At 39.7% G+C, this 23,439-nt stretch overlaps 1 protein-coding gene across 8 annotated transcripts in view; it reads right to left on the bottom strand.

Annotated features, from left to right (window-relative positions):
* The window catches only part of diaph2 (diaphanous-related formin 2), a 363,855-nt gene that overhangs the window by 318,000 nt on the left and 22,416 nt on the right, over nt 1-23,439 (bottom strand). For 7 of the 8 annotated variants that reach the window (XM_086222012.1, XM_086222015.1, XM_086222011.1 and 4 more), the window contains one exon: nt 20,532-20,552. The exons of the other annotated variant lie outside the window; for it this stretch is intronic. In XM_086222012.1, coding sequence (XP_086078138.1) covers nt 20,532-20,552 — 21 coding nt within the window. The remainder of the gene's footprint in view (nt 1-20,531; nt 20,553-23,439) is intronic. 8 annotated transcript variants of the gene reach the window in all.

Below are 23,439 nucleotides of genomic sequence, written 5' to 3' on the forward strand. Positions count from 1 at the left end.
ACATATCACCGGGCAGAAGAACCAAAAAAATAATCAAAATCATGAAAAACAAAGAGAAAGAAAAGGACATGTCAACTGATCTTTGAAATTTCCTTAGAACATGTGAAATAGCTTATGTGAGGCAAAATACATTCTCATGTTTAAATGTACCATTTGATGATCAGGTCCTTTAAAGGGCAAGGGAAACAATGTTCGACATTGTTCAATTAAGGTCAGAAACTGATATTCCCAAATCTTTTTTTTTCCAGGGGGCTAAGCTTAAGTATTTGTTGGGATATTTCGCAGCAGTTTACACACAATGCTGTTCTAATTTCAGTCAAACAGAAATAAAACTGGCTCACCTGTCCTTTTGTCAACAATTTCCTCCCTATCTGCACTCATTTGTTACTTCTCCTGCTGTTTCTGCTGGCGCAACTGAGGGTGCAAGCACACCTGAGCACCGTTGAAGACAACTTTGGCAGAAACCTCATCCTCATTGAGTTAATTAGCAGTAACACAGTCAGCATCTCAGGTTGTGGTTGGGAGGACCTGAGGGAGAGAGCAGATTCGTGTGCTGATTGGAGTAAATGGCTGGACTCCCTGATGAGCTCCCATCAGCCTTTAGAGTCTTCTGCTGTCACGTCCCACTTGATGGTAATTATTTGAAAGGCAGGCACTTGGCAAATGCTATTATTGAGATTTGGGGGTGCAATTACTGAGCCTACCACAAATTACCATCATGGCCATAAAATTCTATGGTTTGCGCTGTTCTATGTTTTCAAGGCTGTGTAATTAATGCTTATGTGAGAATATTGAGTTTCCGCTTCCCAACATATGCATGACATTCCAAGTGAAACAGGCAAGTCTGGAGGATCTAACTTTGGGAAGAATTTAATTTGAATGCTGAATACTTAACATGTTACAAAAAAAAAAAATGAATAATTAAAGGGATACAGAGGTCATCATATGCTCCATATGGTTGTAGAAGTTGGTGAAGAGGTTCACTATGACATGCACTGCCCATAAAGCGGTGCTGTCCCACATAGCACTGTCTCTAAGTGAATAACTTCTAGCCTGTGGGCTTCTAAACATGGTATTTCTGGAAAACAGACCAAGATTTTAAGTGGTAAACAAGACCAGATGGGGACGTCAGTTGGACAAGAGTACTATACACTTTCAAGTGATTTTACTGAAAACTAGAGAGCCCTCAGAGAGCGCACCAAAGCAAACTTCAGGCACCTGGCACAAACTCTACGGGACCCAATAAAAACTACAGACAGCTACCACCAAGCACTTGCCCCACTGTGCACGATGCTATGTGTGGCTTTTCCATAGAGCATGGGGTGGCGAAACCATAATCTGAAAAGCATAACATGCAAATACCAATTTCTGTGTACACTCAATGCTAGAGAACACACTTGCTACATATCATGTTGCCACACATCATTTGTCAACATCAAAGTGTAATTTCAGTGCAAATCAGATAATGTTTGTTACATCATGCTCACTTTTGGAAACTACAAGGTAGCATTATGAATATGATGGAATGTCTTCAGGCTGGGATTTTCAAACCTGTGAAGTTTGTTAAAGTTCTGATAGGAGTTCAGTTAACACAATTTATGTTGTTTTGAGGAAATTGGTCACATTGATATGATAAAATTGATTAAAAAAAATCCCACAACATCCACGGTAACCCATCACCAAGTTCCTACAGTGTTTCTGACTAAATTTGAGATGGATATGGAAGATTGTAAGGCTAACACTAAGATGATTCCTGTGGCCACCTGATGGCATGATAACTCATCTGTCCATACTGCACCCCTCCAATGAATTCATTGATATTCAGACTCAATTTTGCATAATCCTTCTGATAAACAAATGAATAAGCAGACAGACAAGCACCACTGAGAATACCCCCCCCCCCCCAGGTAATGACTGCGAACCAGCGACCCCAGAGAGCGCTCTTTCCAATTTGCAACTCAATAATCTCTCACTATTTCCCTCTCTGTCACAGCTTCACCAAATTTCAAAGGATTTCGAGTCAGTAATACCCCTTTCACACTGAAGCACGCGTGTCAAAACGGGTTTTTGTACCCGCGTTTGCTCGGCATTAGGGCGCATTCAAGCTTCCAGCAGACGCGGGTCTGAGCTCCCGCGATGGGGGCAGCATGCCTGTTTTTCTCTCTCGTACGTCAACGCGCTGACGTCGTCAGTACACATAAAACTGCGCCAGAACACTGCGAGGTAAACCAACGACAGCATGGACGTTGTCGAGTCGAGCAGTGATGTTCCCATTAATCACCGTGTCCCGTACGTTTCCACAAATCTGCCGCCAGATCTCCTCTTCACTGCGGATGATGAGAAGCTCGCGAACTCCACAATCTTGCCAGTGCGCTGCCCTGATCGATAAAAAAAGATGTGCAAGATCGCGATACAAGTTGTTTATAAACACGGTCGCGCTTGCGCAGTTCGCATTAAGGTTCCCCGATTGGTGGGAGTTCCCAAGCACAGATTAATTTCAGGTAAGATCATACACATGTAAATTGTTTGCAAAAAAGGAGTGAAATAGAGTCTCGGGGACATCAACAGGAAGACTAATCTTATGGCAGAGGCCAAACTTTAGTGAGCAGCTCTCGCAGCGCAGCCCAGCCCAGCCCAGCCCAGCCCGATTTTTTTTTTTTTTTTTTGCCATTATATGAGAAACATTTTCTCCCCAGCTTGTTGATTTTACTACGGTTTGTGTTGGAATGTAAAGTTAACTGACCTAAGAATTGGCAACACATGTACTTTACCCAAGGCAGATATCAGAGGAGCTCACCAGGATGAATATGAAATGCCATCACAATATTGGTGGGAGCAACAAGGCACAAACTACGCTGAAGTCTACACTGATATCCTTGATGATCAAAGACTCAGGGTAACATTGTATTCAGACATGTTAAAAGGCAGCATTCTGATTGAGACATGGCCGATCCAAAACATTCCCAGTGCAACAGTATGGCCACTAACCACCCAGATGCTAGTAAGACTGAATTTATCGGTGCAAAACTGGAGAGGAGTCAGTGACTGGACTCTCTAGCAAGCAATACAAACATTGGACAGTCTAGTTCACTTGTTTATCCAATGCTACTAAATGTTTGCTGCTAATTGTTAAATGTGAATAATGTTTGCACACTGGATTGTCAGTTCTTCAATTCTCCCATTCGTTAGTGCCTTCACAATGGTAATGTGTGTCCATGACTCACTAAAGGGATGGGTTTTGGGGTTTTTTGGCTGCTGATGTCAAATATCAAAAAGCTCCACCTTTAATTCAAATTATCAAAACCACCATGTACCCCCAAACTGTCACCCCGTGCAGTGGCATGGTGTGGAAGCTGATGCTATTTGACTTGAGTGACACTTATAAGTAACAGCTGACATGCCTGTACAGCCTGTAAACGAGAAATGTCTACTTGAGGAGACAAAAGACAACACACTCTGTTTTCTAAAAAATTTTCAAGGCGGTTGAGTGGGATTTTTAAACAGCCTCATTTGCTCCGTTTGTTCTGGCCATTGACAAAAGTGTTTCAAGCAGCATAAACTCAGCCATGACTGTGGAGATTCTGTCCTTTTACATTCCTGGAGGACCATGTCAACAAACAATGAGTGGCATCAATGTCTCTCACAATGGACATGGTCAGAGAGCTGCCTCAATTGATTACAATGATTACTGACTGCTGTGACAGTCACTAAGCTCACTTTACCTGGCTTGTTTCAGATTCTTCAGATCAATGAAAGAGGTGGATGCAGCAACCATGACATCACTCACTGGTCTGAGGACATCTGTTTGAAAGCCTCAAGTTTGACATTTCTTAATCAAAAATCACCTACAAATTATACATCAACATGAATAATTACATTATCTATGCAGTCCTCCAAAGTTGCTTGTTTGATGAAAGGAAAGCCAGCCTGAGAGTCACAGGAAAATAGGAGAGAGTCACAGGAAAATAGGAGAGAGGCACAGGATGAGGATGAAGAGAAAAAACAGGGGAAAGACGAAGTGTCAGGAATTTCAGCACACAATCTTCTATTTATAGAGGTGGGACTAGAGCAAATGATTGACGTCTATTCTGTTGGAGCACCATCACTGCGCTCCTGGAAACACAAACAATTCTCCCCATACCCAAACGTATGCATACTGATGCACTTTTTGGATCAATTTGTTGTTGTTTTTTTAACATTTTTTTTCTCTTCTCATAGATGCACTTGATAATGCACGGCCTAGAATTCCTCAATTTTTTTTAGCGAGGGGAAAGTAGGAGACTGACGAGCCAGAGAGGGATAGGGCAGGGGAGGGGAGGGAGAGAAGTGGGGTGGCTGTTGGGGGTAGCATCCCCAGCCTTTTAATTTGACAAGCAGGAGTCAATCTATATCTGTTAACAAAACTCCAGAGCTCGGTGGAAGCTGTTGACAGCAAATAAACAACACTAGGTATATGCTTTTTTTTTTTTGAGTGTAGAGTGGAAGCATAGCAACAGATGACAACAAACATCTCCGTGCCTGTGCCATAACATACAAAAACATTTATATTGAGGCATCAATCTGTCCTGTGACATCTGTCATAACATCACAAGGTGGTGCAGAGCAATGTGCAGACAACTCTGCCACATGAACGTCTGCCTCCTGCTTAATAAATTCAAATATAAACTCAACAAACTTGAAAGTCAATCATGGCACTTGCACAACTTATTAACTAGAAGTTTGAGACTGCATACTAAGCCATCAATTAGGCCTGACAGCTGTTTGAAATGAGTCAGAGGTGCTATTTCTCAGCTGTACAAGCAATAATGAAGAGCTTCTGAGCTCAGCTTTTACCAGCAAACCTGTGGCAAAAACAAATCAGCAGGAATGCTTCTTGTGAAACGACATTTAAATCCAAACTCAAAATCACCACATATCATTGGTACATTCACCCACTATCATTCACTGTGATGGGGTAATTAAGAACAAAGTCAAAAAAACACTTTTAGTTATGGGTTCCACACAACACCACCAAACAATATCTGTCAGAAAAAAGAGGCAGAGGCTGGCAAATGTTTAGCCTCGTCAAGAAAGAAATATATGGGAAAAGAGACACAGGCAGATGTGCTTTCAGAGCTTATCGCTCTCCGTGGTGCTGAAAATGTCTGCAGCAAAGACTTGATGTACTAAATTTTTAAAGGAGTCTCATTTTGCTTGAAATTCAAACGAGAACATTTCTCATTATTCTGTGGACTCAGGACTACCAAAATAGTTTAGACTTGCATGCAACTGCCCCCAAATTAAAACTGCTTACTGTACTTGATCATTGTCACACTCGCTTTTTAGCTTTTAATTCATTCACACATTTGGCTAGGTTACTGGAATAACAGGTATGCAGGTGTTGGACCTGTGCTGCTCTGCAGGCACTGACAAGAAGAAATGTGTGGTGTTATAGCAGTTTGAGGGTGCCTGTGTGGATGGAGTGAGTTAAGAGGCTTAGCACCACAGGCAGATCAACCTAGCTGGGCACTGCAGGCTGGCCCTGGGTCCATCCCATAGCCTCATTATCCTCCTGACTCCCTCTACTCTTCCTCCTCCAGCAGTGGGACTAATCCAGACTGAGGGGGTCGGACCTTTACCTGACCAAGGAGTTTAAACTGAGGATAGAAACCATTGCTCTACATACTCACACTGCGATGTTGCAGCTATTGAGAAAACATAACAGAGACACAACAGGTATTCGATGTCTTTTCAGATAGAGTCCAGTCTTCTTATTCAAGTCTGTTCTAATGTTGTCATTATTATAATATGCAACCAGAATGTTCTTACAGCCAGTTATGACACATTCCAAATTAGACTCAGATCAATAAATGATGACTGTCACATGGAATCTAATTTAGTTTAGCTTTGAAATTATACTTACTAATTTAAAGAAAGCACATAGGAGGTAGAATGAGGGGTGCAACAGATTATTTTGTAAAGTTAAAGCTAGTTTTTCGATCCCATAATGGCATGTGAGTCTTCTGTGCCTTTGGGAACTTGCACAGTGTTTCATGTAAATATAAAGCTTTCTGCTATTCCACAGAGTATCAATCAGTGTGACTGAGGTTTGAAGATGCACGAAACAAACCAGTGGGTTAGAGAACTAATGGGGGGTTGGGGGTGTTCCCAAAGCAAGAGGGTCAGCAGAAATGCAGCCCAATTCTCTTTCCTCGTTTTGCCATGCATGCAGCTTCTGTCAACAGACCTGGACCATCTGTCTTGTTATTTCCCACATCCTTGTTTTTCCATAACCCAAAACTCCACTCGTGTTTCTAGTGAGGGTGTGCATTTATGAATAAGATTAGAGACCGCCAGTAATAAAGTGGCACAGTTTCAATAGCATCCGGGAAAAAAGTTTTTCAACTTTATGCTTCAACATTTTTAGATGTTTTTAATTAACTATTGTGTATCATTAAAAAAAAAAAAAAAAAAAAACACCCTCAGAGTACTGGAAGACAAACATGTCCCCTTTCTTAAAATGGTTTTGAAAATTTTTCATTTCCAACTTTCTTTGTTAAATCTTTTAAGCAGCTTCAACCCTGTTCATCAGTAACTAATATTCATTCATTTTCAGGATTTTAACCCTTTCGTTAGAAAACACCCAGAACAGTAACATAGAATAAAATAACTCGACATCAACCAACAAAATCAAACATGGTAGGTACCCACTGGTGGGTTGGTAAATGCATGCTTTTAGTTGTACATGTTCTACAAAAGATATTTGGAGAACTGTAGGCTTAAAAGAAGGCAGAGGGAAAAAAAGACTAATTTGGATGTACGGAGAGGCGTTCTACAAGTCAGCATAGAAAAATGTTTGCGCTGTGTTCAACTGTCAGGCCCAAACAGGGTATTGGAGGTGAAGGGCGCAAAAATGAAAGAGGAATTAAAGTGATTAAACTAGTACACACAGAAAGACTCAGCATGCATATCGAATGGCTCCTGCACCTAAAGTGAGGGCATCGTCTTTAATCAGAGGGTAATTTATTGACTCCCATTTACAAAGCCATAATGCTAGTGATCAAGCCCTTCAACCATAAAATGCAATAAACTAGGAAGTGTTTTGTGAACAAAGGGAAATAACAAGGACCCACACATCATTATGTTCCCTTCATATCCCATTAGATTAGGTCCAAATGGGTTTTGGGTTAAGAAAGGAACGTTGTATACAGCCAGGGTCATGGTAAGAATGTCAAACTGTCATTAGATGTCCTCATTCCACTGTATAAATACTCCGCCCTTTTCCACCCATACCCACCAGAGGCTACACTGTATCAATGCACTCATTGTTAAACAATGGGCTGAAAACAAAAAATGGGGTGAATTTACGAATGACACGTTACACGTAGACAACAAGGTCATCCATATTATTGGCAGTGTTGCTTTGATGCTCTTCTCTACCATTATCACAGAAACCAACCATTACCTTCCTAAAAACAAAACCTCAAATGATAGTGGGTTGTTATAAAGCAAACCTAGCTGTGGTAAGTAGAAAGATCTCCAAAGAAATAGCCCTTACACATACAGAAAATTGTCTGGCAGGAGATTGAAGGAAGATGGAGCAATGGTTTTTCCCCACTGCATTTTCACAAGTTATTTCTTTCTCCACAGAGGGACAAATACTTGTCTATCAAGGAGAACAAAGCCAAGTAATTGGCTGCTTCCCCACTTGAGCCCCATAAAGCACAACGTTAATAACAAACTGATGAGAAATTCATTAGGGCTCCAAATAAAAACAATCTCTCCTCGATAAGAGCCGAGTACATGATAATTAAACTGATGCCTCTGCGTTTTCATTAGGCCGCGGAGCCTCAAAACCTAAAGACGGAAGCACTGAGATGGATGCCATTAAGCATGATTGTTTTATTACATGTCTGAGCCTGAAATATGAGGAAGGCAGTGCAATAGGTTTTGCTCCGTGAGAAAAGGAAATCTTATGTAGCCACACAAGGAGTCATGTTAGGAACACGCTGACCACAGAGGCACATTGTGGTGCGGAAGGTGAGTTTACAACGAAGCCTGAGGGAATTTGTGAAGTCAGAATTAGTTACACTGCTGCCTACTGAGAGGAGGGAACAGACTCTGGAGTGTAATCAGACATTTGGCGTCTTCCTTTCTTGAACTCTCTTCCTATCAATTTGCCTTAACTGAATAATCCTTATTTTCCTCTCTTTTCACATCTATGCCATCCTACTCTGACATGTCTACCTTCCTCTACATCTGCCTCCCTCCATAAAAAAAAAAAAAAAACATTTCCTGTTCAGTAGGGCAAGGGAAGTCATTTTACCCAGAAGAAAGAGGGGGAAGCTTTTTTGGTTCGGTGCTTCTTTCACATTTCTATCTGAGGCTGACAAATAAATGTTTAAATGTTTAGTGGGCTATTCAATCCAGTTTTTCAGTAAAGGTCTGAGGCTATTTACAAAAATGGGACAGGTTTTTCGATGTATTTTTTTACCATTTTTCGCTAAATTATGTTTTTTTATAATTTACAAGAGAGAAAAGCAATATAGAACAATCTTGGACTACATTGGGTAATTTAGTGTATAGGTAACATTATATATCAGGATATGGTAACTCTGTAAATTCAATTCAGAAATGGTTTAAAGTAATCATATTTGTCTAAAAGGAGACAAAAATAAGGGATTCATTTCTATTTATTTGGCTTTGATGCTGATCCACCTCCAAGTTTTGGCAGATTCCGTGGTCAAACCTGACCTGTCCTTTTTTAATCAACAATTTTGTCACCATCTGTACTCATTACCTCAATGCTGTTTCTGTCTTTGTGTCACATGTCAATGGTGCAGCTGATCAACATCTCATGTGTGCACACTGGGCATGCACATACACAAACACAACTAAAAAATAGACAAAAAGAAAGCCTTGAATGTAGATTAATATTAATAAGACCACTCAATATCACCAGTGACTGAATACTGAATCAGATTTCTATTAGATCTTTTGAATATAAAAGAACACAATACCAAATATCCTTGCCTTAGAGAACCTTGCTTTCAAAGACAAGGTAACTGGGAGACAAACTGATGGCCTTCACTCTCTCAAACTGGAACATATGTGAGGCAAACATGTACCTTAGACCCAGCACATCCATTTATAAAAAACAAAGACAGGGAGCTGTCTACTCTGAGCATGAGCTCACTGACAAATACTGAGAATGGGCAAAATACTGACAAATTACTGGCAATTTGCTAGCATTTCACACACAAATAAGCATAACTTGTAAAAATGGCTGCCATACTTAAACTGTCATCTGAGCATATGGATGGGTGAAGCTATTGTGGTTTGACCTCAGGGGAAGAGGGAGCAAGCAGGTCACACTAATGTGGACCAATAATCTCTCCCAGAGTCATTAGGATGATCAATGCCATTCTAATGAGATAACATCTGGAACAAAAGACCCTAATAGCAGACAGCTGCTGGGCAATGCAAGCTAATTAGGAGAACATTCACCGATGCTAACTAATGCTGCAGCCATTGTACCCTAGATTGGGACCCCACCCTATAATCATCCAAATACAACATGTTGAATATTTCATACCTCTTCCAATAACTAATCATGGCACTGTAATATCAATAGTAATGCATGACAGTGAACAAGCATGGGGGCAGGGGAGGGAGACAGAAATGCCACAACATCTCAGCTTGATGTCAATGTTTATCGAGCGGGACTAAATTGGTCAATTATGAAGAAAATCTGTTTCAAGATAACCTTTCAGCTTATTAAATAAGTCCATTTTAAGGGCAGTTTGGGTGCTGGGTTTAATGTGAATGTGTCCAATCTTTCACCATTTCCTTCTTTCATTCAGTATTTGCCTATGGGACCATATTATATACATGATTGTAAAGCACCATAGTGTTTACCACTACTTCCTATGATATAACTCCACATAGCACACTGATGATTCAACTGACTAAACGTAAATGGTTCCATTATCAACTTTTCAAAAAAAAAAAAAAAAAGAAAGGACAAAAATCTAAACAAAGAGGTCCACCTAAAAAAACCCTGGCTGAGCCCGGAAGCAGAATCCAATTAGTTTTATGCTTAGAAAAGAAAATAATGGAGAGCTGTGTCAAAGAGAAACTTCGTAATAATGTCTATAGAGGCGTCTGTGCAAGTCTTTGGTGATCGCGAATAAATATAGTTACTATGAACAAAGAACACTGTGTGGTCATACACAGCATTGATTTCATATAATGGAGAAAGTAGAAAGAATGTGAAAACCTTTCAGACTTTCTAATCAGTATAGCTCCTGTATCCCTTATAGGTATTCAGATAAAAAAAAACTTTTTTTTAATTTCTGATTTTAGATTATTCATTTTTATCATTGGCTTTTAATACGACATGCATTAAAAAAAAAACTGTGTTTTTGACATCTGTCCAATATCTACTGTGACATCAAGTATTGGCATTAGGCTCACTATTTATTTTTTACTGCTCTTAATGAAGTGACATGATTTGAGTTTTTTGGAGACATTAAATGGAAAAAAGCCTTAAATAAAAATGCACCTTTAATTTTGAGTCAGTTCAATACCTGATTGTTTTCTAGCACATTACACAATCTAAATACACACCAAAAACAATCATTCATCCCTTTTTTTTTTTTTTTTATTCTGATTCGTGTGAACCTGAATGTGTGCAGAAGAGGTTATGTATTTTCTGTAACACCAGAACACGACATTAGTATGGGTGGTTAGGGAAATAGGAAGAAATACCATCAGGTTTGAGCGCAGTCAACACTGCAACAGCACTATTCCTCAGAGAGCATGACAACAGCGGTGAAAAAGCTCCCAACTAACAGTAATTGGTTTTAAAATAATAGAATTCATTACAGTTATGGCGCTTGTTCAGAAATGCAAACAGGGTAAGAAAAAACATTCACAAGAGACTTGGGCTGAACTGCTTCACTAAAAACCAGGGGGAGATGAAAGGCATAATTCAAATGACAATTTTAGAACCCTTAGTTCATTTATATCAGAAGCTCAGAAGATGTTGCCAGCATAATAACATCAAGATATTTTTTTCTATTCTTTTGTTCTACTTGCAGGGCTTGGAAGGAACTTTTTCCCTCTCAATTTCATTCTTTTAGTAGCAAATTCCTCCTCCTCCACATCACATGGAGACATGCGAGGTGACACAAACAATCTAGCAAACAACACCCGTCACGAGCAGAGATGGCCAACTGAAAGCTTACATGGGAAATCTTGACAGAAAGAAGAAAAAAAAAAAAACACCTCACATGACAATAGATTTGCTGCTTGTCTTACTAACTGACTATGTAATTATCCACATCAGGGGTGTGCATAAGGTCCAGTATTTTTATTTTTATTTTTTATGCACATCAGGGTTGTGCATAAGATTCTGTATTTTTTTTTAAAGTTTTTATCCACATGCGGGGTGCGTATAAGGTCCTTTATTTTTATCTTTTCATCACACTCATTGCTAGACTATGTTTGATTCAAGGCCACCATCTCAAGTGTGAAAAATGCATTCACCCAATCAGCATTAAAAAGATTATCTCTCAAGACCACTCAGGACATAACGTGATAGGTCAGCCATCTCAACATGATTTGATGTCACCTCACACACACTGGGTCTTATAGCTATCATCAAGGACAGCACCATTTGGATCCCTATAGATCTGCCATCAAATCAGCCTCAGGTCAATATCTCGTAATTGTCCACATTTTAAAGAACTGCTTTCTACATTGTGACCGCAGATTGATCGAGGAAAATCATCAAGAATATAGGTGAAAGTATCAGCAGGGATGAAGATGTTTGCGTTATGTTCCTCATTTTTTGGCACGGTACCTGAAGAAAAACAAGATCACCATATGGTGCTGCATTAAAAATGGATGTTACAATGTTATTGAGGGCACCTGAGCCAAATGACAAAGTGGAAGTCGAAATAGTGGTAACCCCATGTGTGGGGGAGCAAAAATGGGCCTTTTCACTGCTGTCTTGTCAATGCTAAACTTTAAAAAAAAAAAAAAAAAGTCAGGGCCATCAATGAAAGCTAAACCCAACAGAGACCATGTTTTCTGTTTTAGCGGAACCCATCTGGCCACAAGTCTGTGTCATGTCAAGAGCTCACAGTGCCACTTAGCAAATATGACTGGCGAAGAGAGGTGTGGTCAGAACGGTGTGATGTTTATATCTCTGAGGGAAAGGAAATACACTGACATGCACAAAACAAGTTGAACACTGATGTGGTGTCAGTCTGCTGGCATTATGCGTAATATACATTTGCATGTCTGCGGGAATACACGGCAAAGACCAGAATGAAAGATGGTGATTTCAGAGGTGTAGTTCAGTGAGCATTACTGATGCGTTGTTGGTGAGGGACTGCATCTATTTATCAGTGTGAGCCCAGTCTAATAAATAATTCAATTGTGATTGCATAAAAGCCTGGTCAATACAACAGGTCTTGTCAATAGCAGGTAAGTTAACACATGCTTCCTTAAAAGGGCCCTCGTGGTGCAAGTGAAACGTTAAACGGGGGGAAAAAATGAGTAGTACAGGAACAATAACGATGAAACTTAAAACTGCTCTTTTCCCGCTCTCTGTCTACAGTGGGAGTGGAACAATATTGATCAGAGAAGACCGCCCAATCTGAATTAATTTAAACTGTTACACACTTATTCTCCCCTTTACAGATCAGACTCAATGTGTAGGCTCAGTGACACATGGTACAAGGGCTGAGAAAAGCCATTAGGTCAATTCCAGAGTAACAGTGTGACTTTTTAGCCTTGGTGTACTGCACCAATTGGTCAATTCAATGAGCACCCACTGCCACCAAGTGCTGGCCTTCAGTACTACAATACTGGCAGGAGAGCTGCAGCTGTTGCCGACTGTGTTTAACAAGAGGCAGACCATGACCATGCATGACCAGCTTTTGTGTTTATGGCATTGAGAGTGATACACTCTCAGCAAGCCAAATAAAAGATCCAATGCCATCAGCACTGTTGTGAAACATCCCTGAAGACCTACTCGGTACTATTATTTTGCTTTCATACACAGCTCCAAAGTTTGGCAGTGCATATTGGAAAGGGATATTTGTGAAACACTGAGACCAGAATAAAGTGTAAATTTGGTATTTTTAAACCTGGGCCCTACTTTCTCTTGTTTTTGGTGAAAACTGGCTAAGCAAGGCTCAACTACTGGAGTTGCTCAAATAGGGCAAGAATAGTTTGACCATGCCCACACCAAAGTAAATAGTGATAGTTTAGTTAGAATGGCTGTAAGGGTGATTGCAGTAGTGTATTAGTCAGCAATGTGAAATGTTGACCCCCATGTACTGTTATTATCAGTGTCTTACAATATTAGGAAAAGGATCTCCACAGAGATAGGTGTCTGTCAATTATTTAAGACACTGAGGTGCATTGTTGCAGGAAGACAACAGTGTAAAGGTTACCTCAAGTTATAGAGTGCCCTGTAGCATTGTGTTTTCCAGAGAAGAGACATTATCGTTCATGCCGACTCTCAAATTGTGGTTCCAGAATGACAAGCTACACTCATTGATACTTTTAATAGTCTACAGAAAGGGACAGAGACACGCTGAGGATTTGACCAGTTGTACTACACATCCAGAGAGGGTTAAATATCAAGTTGGGAGTTTTTTTGGGGGCCAGAAATCTGAATGCAAAAAAAAAAAAAGAGCTTTTCTGACCCCTCTATCAACTGTTTTATCAGTGGTTAAAATAGACTAAAGTTCACAAGCTTGGTCAGAACCATGTGTCAGATGCAAAACAACAAACTTGTATGATCAAAGGTGTGATCTTCTGTCTACACCCAGAGATGGACTCCCTAACAGTGAGTGCAAATGTCTAACAGTTTACGCAGCATTTCAACTGAAAGCTTGATCCCCCAATCGTTTATAATGCACTTCATGGCTCTGGAGCAGCGGATAGTGGGAGCACAAAGATCAACCACCATCAGCAAGTTGGGGAAGCATTTACTCGATAGGTACAGTGTGCAACTCTCAACAGAGATGAGACAGAGCTGGATGGCTCACTCCTCAGCTACTTTCATTATCAGCTCTATGCTTAAAGCAAGACACTTCAGGTGAATAGGATACACAATTTTAACATACAGGTATGAAACATCTACAAATAATAACTGAAGAACATTTCTTTTCTTTCTTTTTTTTTTAATATTACAGAGGCTCACATCCCACATTACCACAAAGTAACCATCCTGTGAAAATTCATCCTGACAACAGGAGAGGGCTTCCCTCCATGTAGATACACTGTTGATTTCTGTCATTTTTTCCTTCATCAATCAATTTTCAACCATGGTGCTGCTGTTGTACCCTAGGAGGTCCCAGATATGTCATAAAACAAAATGCTGTCTGTCTGAGTACTCATCCAAAGGCCAGCACAGCCCACTGACTTTCACAGCCTTCACCAGGAACTTTGTCAGGATAAATGATGCTTCTAACTAACAAATCAAATGTCCAAATAACTGCATCATGATGCCGATCTGTACTAAGTATACTTTGTCAGGTCTGTCGACAAGACAACAAGCAAACAACTTTTAAATAGATTGTTTTCCGAATGGTGCTTAGATCAGGTACGTGATTATGGTTTAAATGTTCTAGGCCAGCACTGAAGGTTTGAGTTGGGCTGATGGACGACACCACACATCGTACATCTTACTCAGCCTTACCCTGAATCACAGACAGTTCTCAGGGGAAAAAAAAAGACCAGGAAGATGATCTAAAGATAGTCATTCCCACATCAAACCAAAATGAATCTTTCAGTTTCATGTCTATATACCTTGGACATGAAAATGTTAGCTGCTTTTCAAGAACATCAGGTCAAGGACAGATTTTCCATACAAAGGAAAACACAAACAGGTTAAATAAAGCAGCAGACCCTCAGAACATGTGCAGCATGCCCCGGCATATTTGGGGATGACAGAATGCCTAAGTGAAACTACCCCAATTGTATCATCTATAATCAGACTTGAAAAAGTATAATTACAATTGGACTAATGTGTTTTCTCGTATTACAAAAGTCCACTTCTAGCCAGAAAACACAATAAAGGGACTTTTTCTATCACGCAAATGTACTGAATATGGCACTGTAGACATTGTCATAAGCCTACTAGGTAGCCATCATCCAACCCAACTGAAGGCCGTGATTTTGAACCTGTGGCTCATGTCTCTAAAGAATCCACAGAAAAGAAAGTGCAAGGCAGACAATAACACAGAAAGTGATCAGGCCTTAATCATGTCACCAATCATTATAGCAGAGAGCTGTCTGGGGAATCAGGGGAACCTGGCTGTTGATGAGGCGATTATGTGGCTTTACTCTTGTGCGTCCACGTGTGACAATGCTATAAAGCAGTGCTGCTGATGGGCAGCGACTCTACCATTTAGCCCTCTGTTTTGCTGAGTGGACAAGTTGGAAAGACAGTCTCACAGGACCTGGTGGACTTTGAGAAAGAATATGGCGCATGGGGTGTAAACAGGCCATCAATGTGACTACCTCCAAACCTAACAACACTTATTGAACCTGTACCTTGTCTTTGTGGGTCTTGTATTCAATCATGCTTAGTGACAGTTGAGGAAAAGGGATATCAATAAACATTAAGGGCTATGTATTATAGTTCTGTGAAGACTTCTAATTGGAATGCTAGTCCACATGCCAAGAGTGAGAAGTCTGCTTTTGAAATGACTGGAAATACACAAGAAGAGAAAGTCTGGCAAGGTTATGAACAGCAGCGCATTCTCACATCACCCACTGCGAGCATTCTTGACATGCAAATCTTGACATACTCAGACAGGACCCCATTTCTGAGAGATCACATCTAGGAAACACAGACGACTTCATCAACCAAAGCAAATAACTTACTAAATATACACAGATGTGGAGAGGGATATCAAAAAGCTCAAGAAGCAAATAAAAATTTGAGATTGACTAGAGGAAAAGGCAACCATAAAACATGGGGATACACAGAATTTCACAACTGTATGAACAGTTCAAGCAGATGCGATGGAATGTGATGGTAGATGCATACAGAGAGGCGGGTTGTATAACACTATAAAGTTTATGGAGCCTAATGCGGCCCTGCAGGAGCCTCCTGCTGAGCTGAATATGTTGCCACTGCCATTGAGTGTGTGACAGAGCTGTGGGGGAGAGATGTGCAACTGAGAGCAAAGCTGGTATTCACATTCTCCATCAGTGATGTGGAAATGTGCATACAATACATACAATTCACATATTGCAATCAAAAGAACTAAGAATCCAATTTTTCCTGCCCCCCCCCAACCCCCCTTCACAATATCTAAATTCTTGCTGTAATATCCAAGTCTGTTGGAACTGCATGAAGGAGAAAAAAAGGGCTTCTTACCACATGCACTGTTGTAAAAGGCATGTGCACACACCAACACAAACACACAGAGACTATAAAGCGCTGCCATACTACTGTTTGGTTCCAATATCAGCATACTGTGACCACTTCAGCCTTTCATGTTCCCTTCAAAATAAAGAGATCTAGCTTGCCTCTTCTGATTGAAGAGGAATGATTTTTTTCTGCCTTTGAAAAGACATAATGTGATACAGAAATGTGTCAAGAGAAAAGAGGAGGAGAAAGGAGGGAATAGGTACAAAGCATAGAATCAATGAAAGGGTAAAAAATGGAAAATTAAAAGGTAAATTCTGATGGAAAAGTAACCCCTTCCCTTTCCATCCCCAGTAGGAGCTGGTGTTGACTTAATCCATCAAACACTGCTAAACCTTCATTTCTTCCACGGCCAGCGAAGGTCAGTCAAACCATTCTGAGGTGGATGTCTAACACGCAGCAAAGCATCAGCAGCTTCACTTAGCTCGATTACCAGCAACTTACACCAAAGCAAATGTAAATTTAATCAATGAATGAAGGAAGCTCAATAGAGTGAGTGAACAAGATACAGAAACTAGCAATCAAGCTACATAACTTTTCCATATAAATGTTTTATTTCATACAGCAAAAAAAGGAAAAACCTAATATCAACTTGGCCGTGATTCTGCATACGACTGTTAAACAGATTTTGTGAATATTAGGGCAGAATGCTATGACTGTTATCACCAACATTCTAAAGATGTTACATAAACATTTTCAGTACCTTATTAAGTACCATTCTTATGTATTTTTGGAAAACAAAACTTCAAGCTATGTATATACAGTTGCTGCACTAAAAACTATTGTTATATTTGTATTGATTAATTTCGTTCAAACGATGACACCTTTCTTATTCAGTTGTTTAAATCTTTTTCATCCACAACACCATAATGAAAAAGTGTGCTTTAAGCTTACACAGACTTCAGAAAACAAAATAATTTGGGGGAAAATGATGCATCAAGAGAGAAAAAATAAATCCATATGCCCCTATATGTTTCTGTTCCCTACAATATGAGCACGTACAAACTTGTGGATATCCTGTGGAGTGGCACACTATTGCTCTGTTGTATACACGTCCCCGGAGATATTTGTACCTATTCGTCAGCCAGCAAGTGCATGGTCGTACTGTCCTGAACTTGACCTTACTGTCTAACCTGCCAGTAAATGAGAGAAAGTGGTTAACAACTTTCTTAATAATATTTCTAAAAAATAAACAACTGAGTTGTTGAAGAAGCAAAATATCCATTAAAAATGACAACCAAATTCAGATTTTCATATGCCCTCTCAACATGAGTTTGTCAAATAAATCCTTCCTCCTCTCATTCCCAGAAAACTTTTTATGTCCATCAGATGAGCTCTAAAGCATGCTTTCAATTCATCAAAGAAACATCTTATTCATAAAGTCCCCTCCAGAGCATGTTTCCTTGATCTTAATTTAAGACAGAATCTATGGTGAACACTGGCTCAGCGCATGGGAGGCACATGCTATTGATTAATTTTTCATTGCTGTTCTTTTAAAGCACCAAGGACAAATGCCACATCAAATCTGCACAACACTCAGCACCCACTTTAATAGCTTGCTTGAAACAAAAATTCTTTTGAGGTGTGTGGTTTTAAAGGTAAAGGGGGAAATGAAGGAGGGAGGGTGCCTTGATTTCCTTTCAGACTCACCATATTTCTCTTTTTTTTTTTTAAAAAAAAAAGGTCCTTCATAAGCTCTCTTGGCACAGAGAACGAGCACTTGATTGGAGCTAAAGAGGAGCCAGATGTCTGCACACCCTCATGTACATGTAACTCTCTCTTCTTGTCTCCCTCGTTTCCCATCTGGATGGTTTGTAAACCACTGGCATCATCTGTCACTTTTTATTTACTGGTTACTCTCCTGCGAAGTCTACAGGTAGTGCACATTGCCTACACAAAACATCAACAAATAAACAAAATAAACAATGCCTAACCGAGTTTATTTATTAGTTTAGTTGATGAAACATGCCTTTCAATTTTTAGGGACATTTCCAAAGTTTGCTTAAAATTTGCAGACTATACATGACAATATGAGATGTTGACTCAGCGAAGTAAACCAGCTATAATGAGCACAGGCTTCTCTAGTTAAACAGTTATCTATCACTCCCTTGTAGGTTTGATTATCCCTGTGTTTCAACGTATGACGAATTGTAGAATATTTCCTGCTCATGTGCACTCTGACTCTCAGTCTCAGCAGCATTCCATCTAAGCTTGAGAGCTTGTCAATGGTTGTGCAGAGAGACAGAAGCCAGCTTTCACAGAAGCGCAGCAGGAGTCATATTGTTAAAACATGTGACGCAAATCCACCCATCTATAGAAGGACTGATAGGGGTTGATTAAACCATCATAATGGTCAGCAGGCAGCTGCAGCACTGAGCAAAAGCAAGGGCGCCAAGTTCACCCAGACAGTTCGAGTCTACTGTACCTGCAGGCGTGCTGGTACCCAAATATGTGTGCTATTTCCCTCAATCTTAGGGAGAAGAGAGCATACGAGACTTAGCAGTGTTGCACATTTACACGCTGGTCAGACTGGATTAGAGCCAATTTACACAGACTTCTATTCCCACATCATTCTCTGGTGGGAGACGGGAAAGTGTCAGAGAAATTTCATGCCTGAGACAGAAGAGTTACAGTTGCATGTTTCCTGTAGACAATCCTAACCAGCACAAGTGAGAGCACTCATCCACCGACGCATGCTGACAGCGTGAAAACAGGAATCTGCCAGCAAAGCAGGGAGCGAACTGTGGCCCAGCCTCAGCTAACAAAGCTAAACGGTCTCAGATTTTTTTTTTTTTCCTCCTTCAAATGGTCCATTAAGAATGTAAACTCATCATCATTGTTTGTCATACCTGTGGGCTACACTGATGCAGAGATTAAAGAGGACAGGTCAAATGCTTCAGTGTGCTGTTCAGTTTGAGGAAAGTTCTTGATTACAAAGGTCTCTGAAAAACTTCTGAAAGTAGGCCTCACGTCTCGGATGAGCAGTCATGATACAAACTGAGGTAATTATGTCATATTCCATTTACTGGACACAATGCAGCCGTTGCGACTGCTTGAGAGCTACTCCATCCACATCAATACAAGCTAAGCCGAAAAACCCACTCTTCCCACAGACATAACCAAACACAAAAGCACAGTTTGACAAAGAAGGAGAAAATGCAATCGATACAAAATGTCTCTGGAAAATGCCTCAAAGAGTGAGTTTTGTCTGAGAGCATGAGCAGAGCATAGGCCAGGTCACAGTGTGCTGCTTGACCATGTCTGTGCTCCTGTTGAGCTTTACAGTCCTCTAAATCCTTACAAAGCTCTCTGAAGGCAATGAAAGTACCATTTAAAGTGACAATTCAACACAGAATAATAATTTTTTAAAAAAAACAGACCACTTTGTTTAACTGATTTTTTTTCTTCAGTGTTTTCACAAAATATGTTTTAGACAGTTAATGTGCCATTTAGGTACCTTGAGGGAAAACAAGCAATTCAGACACAGTAAAGGAAAATGACATCAATAACTACAACAGCAGCATACATTTGAGAAGAAGTGTTTGTGCCTTCAATTCTTTCAAAGATCATTTGTTGAAAATTTGAATATAATTATTAATACGTCTAATATTTGAAAATAGCCCAGTATTTCTGGTTATGTGTGTAATTTGTACATAAAAGTGTGTGCGCTCTAATATCTGACTTACTATATTAAAGGGACATGTTTTCTGAGTGTGAGGCATGTTTCAATAAACACATTAGCTTAAGAATTAAGAGTATTTTGGTAAGAGCTGTTACTAGATGCTGGCACTACAATATTAAAAGCTAACATGTGATATTGTGCAATCATTTTCAAAAGAGAAACAGCAAAAGCCAACAAAAGCCCTCCCAGTTCATTTTCAGGCTGTATCATCGAAATCTCTAAATTGAAATTGCTACCATTTATAGGCAGGAAGGCCCATTATCAGCCTAATATCAACAGTGAAAGTAAAAATTCATAAAAACGGCCTCACAAGCAGTGTGTGTGTGCATGTGCATGTGTATTTAAGGGGGTGAACAGACACCTACACAGTACAAGATTCAGAAGCCAAATAAATAATGGGCTACTTACCACAACTTTGCTCCCAGTTATCTGCATGCAGCAATCAGCGGAGGTTAATGTGCAAAAAGACACAAACAGCACAATCATTAGTAGGCCAGAGAATTCTCTCCATTACACATTGAGGCATTAGCGTAACTTGTCTGACATCACAAACACCCTTCACACAAATACAGCACACACAATACAACTTCTTTTTTTTTTTTTTTTGGAAGTATTATTAGGATTATTATTATTATTATTATTATTATTGTCCAACAGGAGAACTTTTGCTGCTGTGGGCACACACTGAAGAAAATGTCTGTTTGGCAGCTGCAATGGATGAAAATGAAACATCAAAAAAGAACTGACAGCTTTTCTGTTTCCCACTGACAGTTTATTACCTAGCATGTAAAAACAAAAGCAATACACAGAAACAACAACTGTGGAAGTGATCAATCAACATTCTACATGCCGATATCCACACGTGATCATTTAATAATTAACATGCTAAAATACGACTGTCCCTTCAACTGACTGATCAGTAAGATTCACAAACTCATCCAAGAAACCAGTGTGAACGAAGAGGTTCCAGAATGTGTCGCTGACTAGAAATCAGTCAGGCGTAAATAACGTTTGCCTTAAGGTATCACATTTGTGTGTCAGATCTATCTCGAGCCAGCGTCATTCTAGGAGTAGAACACTGTCAGCACTGGCAGGTAGCAGACATGGTTTTTATTACTGCTACTGCAGGGCTTGTTTCACAGTTGGAGAGTGTCTGTCATCCACATAAATGTATTCTAATCTGTGGCTGAGCTCTTCTTTGTCTGCTACATGTTTCCAAGGAAATGCATTTCAGTTATACAAAGTTATACAACACACTGAGCTCTGTGCCTCTCACCTCATTTCTCTCCTGTTCCCTACCCTTCCAGTCACTCTGTCTCTGTTAATCTCATTTTCCATGCATTTTATTGTCACTTTTCATCTTTCCATCCATCTTCTAGGAGTTTATGACAACCATAAAGTCAGTTTTACATGTGCTACTACCTGATGAGGAACATAATACTTTTTAATCATTCTGGGTAGCCACCTTTTCCTGTCTATCCACTGAATAAAGCATGTCCTTGTACTGCATACGTGAATATTTTAAACAGTAATGATGAGACATGGAAAAGTGTCAAGCTGATGTCAATCGCAACATTAATGCTTTCCACAGTTGATGCCCAAAACATGCATGTCAGTCTTCATTTAAAGCAGCTCAACCAAAAAACAGACACAAACTTAAGTCTGCACAGACAGCAGTCAGAGAGGAGCTTGAGGGGGAAATACAGGGTTTGTATTTTGAACACAATGCAACACCTTGTTCTCACTAAGAAAAGTGCACCTTAACAACTGATCATTTGGGTAGAGCTGAGGTATTAAACCTCACAAGCCCTGATACTGAGAATCTCTCATAACACTATAAATAAATTATGTACAGAACTCTGCAACAGTGAAATATTGTACATGCATTATTTGCTATACACACATATGTATATCATATAAAAGGCCCTTGATCATCTGTCAAAATATAAAGTTTATGAAGAGAAGAAGGTGCAACAAGTGGTCACAACAAACCAAACAGTATTAGTCTAAAGCTGTACATTTCCCCTTACAAGAGCCTGACATCACATCCTTCCCCCCACCTGAGAGAGCACATCTAAAATCAAACACGAAAATATCCACGGACATGAGCAAGCATGATCTCGGAGAGAGTTATAGTATTAGTGAGAAGAAAAAAGAATCCTTGAGGTTTTAATGGTGTTGGCAAACATTCATTGATAGAAGAAAGATAATGAACTAAGGCGAGAGAAAGACAAATGTTCATGCAAAGCTGATGGTCAAGGACGTCCTCAGACCAACTCCTGCAAAGGCAGAGTTAGACTCCATTGAAAGGCAGCTCATATTCAAATGAACAGGGTCAATGTAGAATTCTCCCTTGAAAAGACATTTCATTTTGTGTTCAGGGTAATTTGCTTGACTCCTGCTGAGGCACCCTGGTAGAGAATGGGAGTGTTCTCAATTTTGCCTGGTGAGAGACTAGTGGGAAGGTGGCAATTCATGAGCGAGAGAGGGAGGGAGGGGGAGAAAAAAAAAGGCTTTGACTCTCCTCTAAGAGACATATTCTACAATAGTAAACAAAATAATAGAGATGCATCGATTGCAATTCTCTTGTTCGATACCGATTTTTTTTTTTTTTTTTTTTTGTCTGACCTGCCAATTCCAGATTTTGGCCAATTCTGATTTCTCTCTTTCCACAAAATAGAATTGACAGCATAAACTAGTATTTTTGTATTTTTTCTGTCATGGAAAAGGGACTTCTCTGTCACTAAATCAAATCTCAAAATAAAATACTCCAGGTTACTGGACAGAGTTTATAGCCTGCAAATTAAAATAAAACCGTAAAATCACTGCTCTTTATCCAACTTTATTAAACAACTTTCTCAGAGAAGCAAACAATTACTCTGCTCTCTCGCTAGATTTTGCCACTTTGCAATTTAGGCACATTTAACAGGGAGATCATTTCTAATTGAATTTGTTGTTCCAAGCATGTTTTGAAATTCCAAATGAAGTCTGCATGATCTGAGTGAGCTACATGTTAAGAAAGAAAGATGGATATTTAAATGTGAAAGTCTGATATGGACATCGGCAAGCTGGTGACATATATGATTGTTCATTCGGAATTTCTTTGCTGCAATGAAAAATAAATTAAAAACTGGATGCTCCTGTTACATTAAAACCAAGATTCAGTAAGCAAACATTCTCTTGGGACCTTAATACCATGCAGAAAGTACTAACAGGAAACAAAATGATACTGTAGGAAGCCCCTTCAAAGCCAAACTCAAATTACACAAGGCAACAAGCACCACAGCAAAACACACACACACCATGTTAAAAATGC

The sequence above is a fragment of the Aulostomus chinensis genome, chromosome 13, assembly GCF_037954235.1.
Source record: "Aulostomus chinensis isolate RoL2024-O1b breed Wild chromosome 13, RoL_Achi_v1.0, whole genome shotgun sequence".
Classification (NCBI taxonomy): Eukaryota; Metazoa; Chordata; class Actinopteri; order Syngnathiformes; family Aulostomidae; genus Aulostomus; species Aulostomus chinensis.